The sequence below is a fragment of the Rhinatrema bivittatum genome, chromosome 6 (genome assembly GCF_901001135.1).
Source record: "Rhinatrema bivittatum chromosome 6, aRhiBiv1.1, whole genome shotgun sequence".
In the NCBI taxonomy this organism is placed as follows: domain Eukaryota; kingdom Metazoa; phylum Chordata; class Amphibia; order Gymnophiona; family Rhinatrematidae; genus Rhinatrema; species Rhinatrema bivittatum.
In genome coordinates this window covers 259,037,400-259,050,073 of record NC_042620.1, presented here as the reverse complement: position 1 = coordinate 259,050,073, position 12,674 = coordinate 259,037,400, and the positions used below count along the sequence as shown (strand labels likewise).

Below are 12,674 nucleotides of genomic sequence, written 5' to 3'. Positions count from 1 at the left end.
CCACTCAGCTAACTTAGCTTTACAGTTCCCACCATGTCCTCAGAGGTCCCCTGTATTTATCCCATGCTTTCTTCATAGAAACAAAAAGGTTTGACTAGTGTCGACTTTCTGCCTCTCTCTTTGTTCCTCCAAAGCTGGGCTCAGAACAGTGGCCCCCAAGACTCAGATTGTAGCCCTGTTGCCCCCGAGCCAAAGGAGCATGTCCTTGTCCTCCTGGACATTAAAAAATGAGATTCTGCTGCCACTCCTTAAGGCTTAAACTCTTTGGGCAGGTGCACCAGCCGGGCAGCCATCCTTTGCTGCAGGCAGTAAAACCACTCAGATAAGTTAATCTCCAGACCACTGCAGGCAAGGAACTTAGGGCCAATTCCCTTCTCACAAGGATTATCTCTGGGTTCTCTCCCACTCAGGATCCTCCCGGACCCCAAACTTACCCCCTCTCCTTGAAGGCCTAAGGGCCCTGACTTTCAGCCTCAGCCATCTTCCCTGGAGGGGAGAGAGAACAGAGGTCTCTCTGCTGTATAGAAACCTCTCCCTTTCTCTAAGACCACTCCCAGGGGATGATGCAATACTGCGCACTCAGCCGAGCGCACTGTATAACCAGCAATCCGACGCGGGTTGAATAGGCGCTAATGAATCCCCTAATGCAATAAGGGGATCAGCGCCTATTCAACACGTGTCCAAGGCAGAGTGAGTCTAATAGCGCTAATCACATGCAAATGCATGTGACTGAGGCTATTAGCATTCACTCCAGATGCAAAAAAAAAAAATGTGCGCCTAGGACGCAGTACAGAAAAAAACTGCTTTTCTGTACTGCCTCCTACTTAATATCGTTGCGATACTGTACTAATTTTGCTAAACTTAGGGAATCTCCCAGGACTTATTGATAACAGACTGGCTGTCCTATTAATCTTGACCAGCTATGCTCATGTCCCTAAAATATATTTCTTCGTACCTCTGTGTCTTTAAATCTGGTACATGTAGCCAGGGATGGATTTATCAACTGTTGGGGCAGGAAAGTGCCTATGAAATGCCATCCAAGTAGGGCAATTGCCTGCTATGTGAGTCACTTGTGTTGCATTAGCCATTGTCGTGTCATGCCATCTTGTGGGGAAGATCTCATAAGAACATAAGAAATTGCTATGATGAGTCAGACCAAGGGTCCATCAAGCCTTAGCATCCTGTTTCCAACAGTGGCCTATCCAGGCTTCAAGTACCTGGCAAGTACCCAAACACTAAGTAGATCCCATGCTACTGATGCCAGTAATAGCAGTGGCTATTCTCTAAGACAACTTGATTAATAGCAGTTAATGGACTTCTCCTCCAAGAACTTATCCAAACCTTTTTTAAACCCAGCTACACTAACTGCACTAACCACATCCTCTGGCAACAAATTCCAGAGCTTAACTGTGAGTTGAGTGAAAAAGAATTTTCTCCGATTAGTCTTAAATGTGCTACTTGCTAACTTCATGGAGTGCCCCTACTCCTTCTATTATCTGAAAGTGTAAATAACCGAATCACATCTACTCATTCCAGACCTCTCATGATTTTAAAGACCTCTGTTATATCCCCCCCTCAGCCGTCTCTTCTCCAAGCTGAACAGCCCTAACCTCTTTAGTATTTCCTCATAGGGGAGCTGTTCCATCCCCTTTATCATTTTGTTTGCCCTTCTGTGTACCTTCTCCATCGCAACTATATCTTTTTGAGATGTGGTGACCAGAATCGTACACAGTATGTTCTTCCTAAAGCAATAAATAATATCATCCTAGGGCTGCCCTGGCTCCATCAACACCAGCCTGAAGTTGAACAGCAAACTCTATAGATCTCTGGTTGGGGCTCTCGCTGCCATGAACAGTGTCTGCCCAATGCTTGGCTGGAAATCTCCCTGGCAAGACCAGTGATCCCTGACTCATTTGCTCCATCCACCGCCCCATGGACCCCGCTAATTACTAACCCTTGCCAAGCCTTGACACAGAATATTCAGACCTTCCCGTCACTGGTGGCGCATGTCTGAAGATGGTTGCTAGAATTTGGATTTTCATCCTCTTCATTTTGGGGCTAGTAGGCACAATCCACCCTGTACCTCTGCCTGTCTTATAGTTCTCCCTTGCAGCTCTAGCAATGCATCTCAGTCCTGTCCTCCCCTCTTTTCACAGACTATGGAAATCTCTGGGAGCGTGAGATACAGTGTTGTGACCTTCGATTCTTCAGCACGTGTTCTTGCTGTACCAGCCAAACAGACAGATGACCTGAAACAGCAACTGTGGGAATTCAACATCTCAGGTAAGTGGCTGTGGAGGAAAATGAGTAGCTATAGCTGATGACCTAGAGAAGGTAACATAACATAAGAACATGCCATACTGGGTCAGACCAAGGGTTTATCAAGCCCAGCATCCTGTTTCCAACAGTGGCCAATCCAAGTCACAAGTACCTGGCAAATACCCAAACATTAGATAAATCACAAGCTACTATTGCTTATTAATTACCATCATATAGGTTTATGGATTTATCATCTAAGAACTTATCCAAACCTTTTTTAAACCCAGTTACACTAACTGCTGTAACTACATCCTCTGGCAATGAATTCCAGAACTTAACTATGCGCTGAGTGAAAAAGAATTTTCTTTGATTTGTTTTAAATGAGCTACTTGCTAACTTCATGGAGTGCCCCCTGGTTCTTCTATTATTTGAAACAGTTAATAACTGATCTACATTAACTTGTTCAAATCCTTTCTGATATCACATCCCCCCTCAGTCGTCTCTTCTCCAAACTGAACAGCTCTAACTTCTTTATCCCCCCTCAGTCTTCTCTTCTTCAAACTTAACAGGTCTAACTTCTTTAGCCTTTCCTCATAGGGCAGCCATTCCATGCCCCATATCATTTTGGTCACCCTTCTCTGCAGTTTCTCCAGTGCAGCTATATCCTTTTTGAGATGCGGTGACCAGAACTGCACACAGTATTCAAGATGTGGTCTCACTGTGGAGCGATACAGAGGCATTATGACATCCTCTGTTTTATTTTCCATTCCCTTCCTAATAATTCCTAACATTCTGTTTGCTTTTTTGATCGCCACAGCACACTAGGCCGATGATTTCAATGTATCCACTATGACTCCTAGATCTCTTTCCTGGGTGGTAATTCCTAAGATAGAACCTATCATTGTGTACCTACAGCAAGGGTTATTTTTCCCTATATGCATCACTTTGCACTTATCCACATTAAATTTCATCTGCCATTTGGATGCCCAATTTTCCAGTCTCAGAAGGTCTTCCTGCAATTTATCACAATCTGCTTGTGATTTAACTACTCTGAACAATTTTGTATCATCTGAAAATTTGATTATCTTACTCGTCGTATTTCTTTCCAGATCATTTATAAATATATTGAAAAGTAAGGGTCCCAATACAGATCCCTGAGGCACTCCACTGCCCACTCCCTTCCACTGAGAAAATTGTCCATTTAATCCTACTCTCTGTTTTCTGTCTTTTAGCCAGTTTGCAATCCACAAAAGGACATCACCACCTATCCCATGACTTTTTACTTTTCCTAGAAGCCTCAAACTTTTACATGTCGAGCCTAAGGGCAGTGTTGTTTCCCTGTTCAAGTTAGCCTCCTGAAAGGCACAAGTGATCATGGACTGGCAGTGATTCCAGCACCTTCAAGCCCTCTAACTGCTGCATGTTTAAGAGATTTGACTCAGATAAGACATGACCATCCTGCTAAGGGTGGGAGCCTGAGTCAAAAGTGAGGAGACATTAGCCCCTGAAGTCCATGCATGGCTTCACCCCTGCTATTCCTGCCGGCCACTTAGTAAAAAGGGTGGGGGCATTTCCTGCTGTCTCAGCACAATCAGGGTGCTGAATGCTCCAGCTAATGCTCTGGTGTGGAATATTCCATTTTCCAATCAATAAAGGCACCTCTACTTTTAACAATTTTGGTTTGGATTACTGTGCTGCTGCTGCCGCTGTTCAAAGAGGTTCTGTATTCGCACTTTTATTTATTTATTTGCTCTTCCTGTAGCTTCAGATGCAGGAAGGGATATTGGAGAAGCTCTGGAGGTGGTTCTAAATGATATCAAGACTCAGAAGAGCACGAAACCCCCCAAGCAGATCATTCTGATTGTGACAGATGGTAAGTGCACCTTTTCCCTGGCACTGGCTATTCTGCAGCTAGCGCTGCAGATGCAACATCGCCAGGATAGGAACTTGGCCTAGGAGACCTGGTCTGAATGTGGCAGCTCTGCTGTCCATCAGTGGAGGAGAGTGCCCTTATGGACCTGCCAGTAGGATACCCTGGTTTGCTCACTTTTCTCCTGCAGTTCTGGGTTTTCACTGCTAGAGGGAGGCTCATTGCACGTTCCACAATCCCACACTGCCACCAACACTTCTGTAAAATAAAACTACTTATTCAACAGTGTGTGATATTTCAAATGCTGCAAGGAATTATTATTTTGATACTGTTTAAAGCTGTTTCAGCACATACCCCGAGCACATTTTTCTCTATGCTGGCTCTCCAGGGCAGAAATGACCCAGACTGTTCCTGCACGAACCCAGAAGCTGTGGAGCAGGCTCCTGCCCAAACAGAGAATAAACTAAAGAGGGCAGGAGTCACCTGCCCTCAAAACACATGAACCGGATTTAAGGTAGAATTGCTGAACTCCTAGGCAGCAGCTCCAAAATGTTCAAAAGTGAGGAATATTTCTAATCGGCAATTCTAGACAACTGTGGTTTCAAACTATTCCACAGCACCCACATTATAGTGAATACTGACTGAGGAATAACCGTGTGATATCCTATATTATCACACACCACCCCCCCAACCCAATTAATTGTTTAAATCACCATTGATTCTCTCTGTATATTTTTTTTCTGTTTCGTTTTGCAGTTTTACAAAGTAAAAAAATCCAGCCAATATGCGTAGGAGATGGGGGAGCGAACGTGACCCATCCCGGCAGCTGCGGAGGCCATGTACTTGGGTTCCAGCCGCAGGGCATGGAGATGCAACAAGAGGGCACTCTTAGTTTCCTTGAATTAGGAGCTCATTGATAATCAAATTTTTTTTTTCAATTCTAGGGAAACATAAGGCTGGACCCAGCCCACACAAGATGGTAAACAACATTGCAAGTGCTGTACCAGACCCAGAGAAGAATTTGGGTTAGTAATGTAAATCTCCTAGGAATCTGTGAGCAAACCTCAGCTGGGCGGATTAGATGGGCCTTTAATCTGCCCTCGTGCATTTATTTGATTTATATTCTGCCATTCAGACACTTCAGAGCAAATTACATTCAGGTGGTGTAGGTCTTTCCCTGTTCCCAGAGGGCTTACTGTCTAAGGAGTTCATTTACTAAGCTGCGTTAAGGATATAAAGTAGCAATATAAATATAATACAATATAATATAATATAATATAATATAATATAAATATAATAGCAATATAAATTACCACTACAGATGGTACAAAACTCAGCAGCCCGACTACTGACAGGCGCAAGGAAAAGAGACCACATATCTCCCATCCTGAAAGAGCTTCATTGGTTACCAGTACACTTCCGTATCATATACAAAGCCATATCTGTCATATACAAAACCATACATCAACTCACCAACCTTGATCTACAAATCCCTCTCCAAGTGTACAACTCGACAAGACCTACCAGAGATGTTTTAAGAGGCTCCCTCCAAGTACCCCCCGCGAAAACGACCAGACACATTACCCTAAGAGATCGTGCCACCTCCACAGCTGGCCCTCTCCTTTGGAACTCCATTCCTACAGATCTCAGACAGGAGCCCTGCCTCCTAACTTTTAGGAAAAGACTTAAGACTTGGTTGTTCAAGCAAGCTTTCCCGGACACAATCTAATGACACAATCTAATGACTCCTCAAAACATTTAGCCCTTAACCATGCCTTTTGTATATAGTATTTAACGTGTATATTGTTTAACCATTTCTATTCTTTCCTCTCTCTTCCTTCTTTCTCCTAGTTCTGCTACCCTGTTAAATGTAACTGCATCTTCGGTCACCATAGTTCTAGTTTGATGTATATACTGCACTCCCGTTCTATGTAAACCAGCAAGATATGTTTTCATGATTGCCGGATTATAAAAACCTTAAATAAATAAATAAAATAAATAAATATCATGCAATATTTGCGATAGCGCATGATATTTCTGATATCGGGCAATATTTGGCCTAAAAAAAATCCACTATTTAGACGAGCTGTTTTGCATTCATTTGCATGCATGAAATTTTAAAATGCATGCCAAGCAGCTGATACATAGGTAATCCTTTGTAAATTAAATAGCACGGTTGGCCGAAGCCTTGTTATTTTTCAGAAAGGTAGCTGCAACCCAGGAGATGTAGCTATCTTTCCATGGGACCATCAGGATGTTAATGCATCAGGCAGCCCTAACTGTACTGTGACATTTGTAATCCGTTATGATGGCTCGACCGAATGTCGGTATATAAAAATCAATCAATATATAATAAATAACTCACCTCTCTCCCCACTGTGTAAAATCCCCTTCTGGGGGTCTGGGTAGACATCCATCCATCCTCCACTGCCTGCTGAGGCGGCTGAATTGAAAAAAAAAAAAAAGTAAAAAAAAATTATAATCTGTTGCTCTCTTGGAAGATCTCTATCCAGGGGATAGGTGGGCGGGGTCAGTGGTAGGAGGGGGCAGTTAGGGGAGTTAAGGCTGGTACATTATTGTTCTTGGTTATTGTATACTTTGATCTGAACTCTATTAAAACTCAAAGACATTTATGAAAAAACAATTATAATGAAGTATTGCACAGAGATGCCCTGCCCTCCTACACAAACCTTTCCCCTTTTCAGCAAAGTCTCTTCCCTGTGTTATGGTTTGTGGGTTTAGTGGCCCCTTGGCCCGAGGTGTGAGTTGTTACAGCCTGTGGGGAGGAGCCCCACAGGTCCACACCGTCAGGAGGCAAGGTACCGGCACAGCGGGGAGCTCTAGGCACAGTGGTGGAGAGGCCCCCAGGGACCAGGAGGTAACCCCTGCAGGGTGGCAGGCTGTAGGTGGTTCTTGGAGTGAGTCCCTGAAGAGAGAGGTGCCAGGCGAACCGCAGAGAGGTAGGCGCAGGAATAGTCGAGTAGAAGGTTCTCCGGGAGGACAGCCCTGAAGGGGCGGAGCTGCAGCGTGGTGGACTTAGATAGGAGGTGCAGGCCACCCACGGGGTAGGAGAGCCCGGTCCCGAACCCAGCTGCTGACGTAGGCAGGAACCCGGAGAGTGGAGGAATGCCAGCAGTGTAGCAGAGGAGCTGACCCGAGGAGCGGGACAGCTGACAGACGAAGAATAAGCTGGAGTCCAGCCCCCGTGGAGCGGGGCGGCTCTAGGTAGTCTCTTGAATAGAAGCGCGGCCCGAGGAGCAGGTGAGCGCAGACAGTCTTGGCGAGAATACAGGTGCAACCCCGAGGAGCGGGGGAGGCCAGTCAAGGAACTCACAGGTTGCTGCGGTGTTCCAAGGGAGACCTGAGAAGCAGGACCCAGGAGGTGAAGAGCCAGCCCGAGGATTTGGAAGCTGTGACTGGATGACCTCTTGAAGTCACTTCCAATCCTAACTTTCTAGCAGGCAAATTCAGAAAGGATATCAGGAGAATGGAAACTCCATGTTGAGTGCCCGCTCTCCCAACGCATGCCCAGCCATCTGTCCTGGGTGTACGATCCTATATTTAAATGAGGGATTGCGCTAAAAGGAGGCGCTAGGGACGATTATGCCCCCCTGACCTCTCCTTGGCCCAGGAGAGGTGGCTCTGTCAGTGGGTTCAGGAAACTGATGCTCAATTTTACGAACGTCGGTTTTCCGAACCCGCTGACAGCCATGAGTTAGGAAAATGGACGCCGTTAAAATTAAGCGTCCCTTCTCCTAACTGGACCGGCCGGCACATTTTTTTATTTTTATTTTTTAACATTTTTAGTTCCTCCAACTTAATATCACTAGGATATTAAGTCGGAGGGTGTACAGAAAATCTGTATTTTCTGCTTTCTGTATACTTTTTTTTTTGGGCTGCTCATAAATTAACGCCTGCCCTTGGGCAGGCGTTAATTTATGAACATAAAATGTGTGGATTGGCCACACATTTTACTTTCAGTATCCCCAGAGACTAATTAATAGCCTCATCAACATGCATTTGCATGTGATGAGCGCTAATAGTTCGTTAAACCCCTTACGGTATAAGGGATAATAGACGCGACAAAAGCACACAGCCAAACGCGTGTTAAACAGCACGCACGGCCAAGCACACGTTACAGAATTGGCCCACGTGGTTCTGGAAAGAGCTTGGAAAGGAGCACAATACACTGGTGCGTTGCATGGGCATTTCTCTTTGCCCCCATCTGACTCCAGCTAGAGATGAAGATCGAGGAGTGAAGATGGCCCAAGAGAGCCTATCCCGGCTGCCACTGAAGAGAAATACCAGCTGACTTGCACTCTGCATCTCTGTTTCCCACCCTGGGCTGTAGCAAGCCAGCTGCCAGCATAAGGACACAGCACGAATGCACTCTTGGGCTCCTCGGCCCGTTCTGACTCCCATCCCCCCCACATTCTTCCTGTTTTAGAAAGGAAGTGGACGCGAGGGGGAAGGGAAGAAGCAGCAGCCCATGGACGCGGGGACTCCCTGCATCCCTGAGGAGCCAGCCTGCTATTGCTCTGTCCGCCACAGCCTCTTTCCCTTCCATCTGCTGGATTCAGAGAGAGGGGGACATGGGTTGATGGGGGAATGAGAGCCAGAAATGGGAGGATGGAAGGGGAAGGAAATGGAGGACTGGGGGAGAAATAGAGGGGCAGATAAAGACCTGAGAAAAGGCAGTGGGCGGCATACAGAGAGGGAGAAGGGTGGGAAAGGGTTTGCTAGAATTCTAACTGATCGTGAATGAGGGCAGTTTCATAAAATGCTTTCCCACTCATTCAGTGGGAAACCTTTGTGCAGTCTGCATGTGGTAACGTTTTACCCTGTTCCGATGACAGATATTTTTATCCTTGGTATTGGAGATGCCCACAAGGAAGAGCTCGAGGGGATAGCCTCAAACAGAGAAGAGCAAAGGGCTTTCTACATCCGCAGCTATGACGACTTGGAGACGGTGACTATGGAAATGCAGAATCAGAGTAAGTACCCAGGGCCGGTGCTAGCTTTTGCTGCTGCCCCATGCGAACAAGCAGCGTGCTGCCCCCACCCCCTCTCCCCGTGACTCACTCATCTCCCTCTAGCAATCCAAAACCTAAAATCTGACATTCCTCCCCAACCGGGCCCCATGGCCAATGCAAGAGCACTAGATGCCCTAGCACCCCCCTCCCCCCCCCCCCCCCCCCCACTCCAGCCCTCTACAAACACACAGTTACAAATTACGCATCTACAATAGCAGATTTTGCATTTAAATAACATTCAGAGTATAGTCTTCTGAGGCGAAAATATCCCCACAACAACCCGTACACTCCATTCACATGCACTGCTGTGGTGCCAAACCCTGCAAAAACACCCACACTCCACCAGGCCCACTGCAACGCATGTTGAATGTGGACCCGACCCCCAGAAAACCATGAGCAAACAACTACAACCCAGCAAACCTCCCATGCCAAAACAGCACCAAATGCCAGCCCTCAAACAACAACAATCCCACCTAGGAAAAAGTAACACTGCAAATACAACACCAGCTCCCAAAATACCAATACACCTCCTCCCAGGAAAATGGAACAAGCCAGGCTACCACACAACCCCACACGGAAGCCACACACCAACTGAACACTTCACCTCTGCCACACATGCAAAATACTGACAGACCCCCCACCATATACAGAACAAAGAGACCACAAAGTAGAAACAGAAATGTGCAGAGAAAAAAATGAACTGGACATCGCAATAACCCAGACCCAGACCCAGTCCACAGCACAACAGTCCAAAAACAGAAACATCATTCCCTGCAAAACATCAAACAACAAAATCAAGAAATATAAAACATCAATCATAAAGGTAAAACCATAACAGTAACAAAAATAAATATTTCAAGACAGCTGAAGAATAAACATCCAATATTTCAAAACTCATTCAAATTGTCTTTTTTAATATGCCAAACACCAGCAAAACACCTCAAAACAGCAGACACATCAAACACCCAACAACCAAAACGGATTTAAAAAAAAAATCCCACTCTCCATACCTGGGAATTGGTGGTGGAGGGAGGGCACATAAACCCTCTCCCTTCTCTCTCTCACATTTGCACACATTCTCTCCAACACATACTCATGCTTCCTCTCTCAGATGCACATACTCCCTCTCTCTCCCACACGCATGTGCGCGCACTCACACACATATGCTGTCGCACACATGGCCTTCACCTTTTCTTTTCTTTCAATTGTTTCCCTGGGAGCTCTGGGCCCGTCTCTTCACTTTGGCCTCTGTCAGGTCAGGATCACAAGGTGGCCTCCACTCCACTTGAGATGCTGGTGGGATGCAGTCTGCCCAGCAGCCCAAAGTCTCTTCTCTACTTAAGCCATCGGCAGACAGATCAGGTAGACCGTGGCCTCACTACCTTAGCTCCTTCCCCCACCATCCCAGCTCCTCCTCCTTCCCCCATCCCCTTTCTCCCTCCAGAGGCTCCCTTTCCTCCCCTTCTCACACTACCTCAGCTCCTCCCCCACCTCATCCTTCCAGAGACTCCCCTCCCTTTCACCCCTACTATCTGATGATTCCCCTTTCTCACCTTATTTCCTCATTACCTCAGCTTCCTCTCCCTTTTCCCCCTCACCCTCCTTCCCTCCATCTCTTGCTCTTTCTTCCCCTTCCTATGCTTTCATCACCTTCCTCTTCCCCCCTCCCTATGCTCCTCCCACACCCTCCCACCCAGTCACTCCCAGGCTTTTTTTCCTTCCACTCCAAGTACAGGGACTCCCCTACACAGTCTACTAGAGTCGGGCTTCTCCTTTATCCAGCATGAGCCGGGAGCAGCAGCAGCGTTTGGGTAGCACAGCAGGAGACAATGCCACCCAAACGCTGCCGCTGCTCCTGCTGCCAGCTCACACTGCCGGCTCGCGCAGAGGATGTGCTTTTTTTTACCCCTCCATCAGATCAGGCAGGGATTGGCAAGCCTGCCTAGCATGGCCTTTTATTTTTCACTTCGGCTGCCCGTGGGGTGGAGTCCTCCAGGCGACCTCGCAGCCTCCATTCCATCTCTGTCACTGGTGGACCCAGGCTGCCACCTCCTTGAAGCCGCCGCCCTATACACGTGCATGGCATGCACGGCTTGCTCAGTGCGTTGCGCTGGCCCTGTAAGTACTTATAGGCCCAACCAGTATTCTGCTGCTCTTCTATCCCTCTGCCCTCTGCGTTCAGTGCTCTTCCACTGCACCCTCCCTTCCAGGCTCTTCTGCTGCGCCAGCCCCACAACATTCTCTTCATAACTCTCCCATTGCTGTTATTGTTCTGTTTATAAGAATTCTGATTGTTATAATGAACATGTTTTATTGGAATCTGTTTAGGATGGTTGTTTCAGGTTAATTGGAATACCAGTTTTAAAGAAATAAAATAAAATAAGTAAATAAATTGCTCCCCAAGTCACCATGTCCTGATGCTCTCAATGCACTTCTAAAATGCACCAAAAATGTTCACTGGTCTCCCCGTTTCATGCTCACTCGCATCACCTTCCTCCTGAAAAGTGCAGACTACAGAAAAGAACAAATCACAAGGCTAGTGGTTGTTTTACCCTGTCGCAAAATATCAGGACCAGGGGGCATGCAATGAAACTGAATGTTAGCAGTTTCAAGACAAATGCAAGAAAATATTTCTTTAGTCAGCGGGTAGTTTTAATTGTGGAATCTGCTGCTTTGGGATGTGGTCGAGCAATCAGCACAACAGGGTACGAGAAAGGTCTAGAGGACAAGGACATAGATGACAGGTTTAGAAATTAGATGGAGGAGCTAGGTCACTACATACTACAGGTCTCCAGGGAGCCCATAGATTTGCTCTGCTGTAGGCCTGATGAGTGTTAGCAGTTGCTCTAGGGCCACTACTGGAGACGGGTTGCTAGGCTAGAGGGACCATTGATCCAAGCCAGCTTGGCTCTTCTTATGTTCTTACTTTATGACAGGGAATCAAACCTGATCTTGAACCAAAACCTGGAATGAGTGTTTTTATTTTTTCCTGAAGCAGAAGACAAATCATTATTTGAAAATCTCTGTAGAACCTGTAAAAAGGAATTCAGATTATCGTTACAGAATGAGGGTTTGACCTGAAAACAAAACCTGATGTGGTGCACTGACTGTTCTGCAGAACTAGAATGAGAGGGAGCACATAAAACCAATATCTTGGAGGATGCACATTTTGGGTTTCACAGCGCAAGCAAATGCAGCATTTGAAATTAATTATTAAGCACTTCAGGGGTCAATATTCAAAGCTATTTAGCCAAATAACTTGCACGTTATCCAGCAGTACAGCAATTTTTGGAATATTGGGCTCACTTGTCCAGCTAGATTTTATCCAAGGTGGGTCTAAGTAATATGGCTAATTTAGCTGATTATTAGTTATATCTGTCGAAATTAGCCAGATAATTTTAGACCTGGCCAACCGTATCCAGTCACAGACAGTGAAATCCCACTTGCCTGCTGCTGCAGGTAAGCATCAGAGTAAGCCTGGAGCTGGTTTTCCCAATAGGGATCCAGATGGC

At 46.2% G+C, this 12,674-nt stretch overlaps 1 protein-coding gene across 2 annotated transcripts in view; it reads left to right on the top strand.

Moving 5' to 3' along the window:
* Nucleotides 1-12,674, top strand: part of LOC115094165 (complement factor B-like) — a 131,389-nt gene that overhangs the window by 50,457 nt on the left and 68,258 nt on the right. For both annotated transcript variants that reach the window (XM_029606933.1, XM_029606932.1), the window contains exons 7-10: nucleotides 2,157-2,283; nucleotides 4,022-4,132; nucleotides 5,074-5,154; nucleotides 8,986-9,123. In XM_029606933.1, the coding sequence (XP_029462793.1) occupies nucleotides 2,157-2,283; nucleotides 4,022-4,132; nucleotides 5,074-5,154; nucleotides 8,986-9,123 (457 nt within the window). The remainder of the gene's footprint in view (nucleotides 1-2,156; nucleotides 2,284-4,021; nucleotides 4,133-5,073; nucleotides 5,155-8,985; nucleotides 9,124-12,674) is intronic.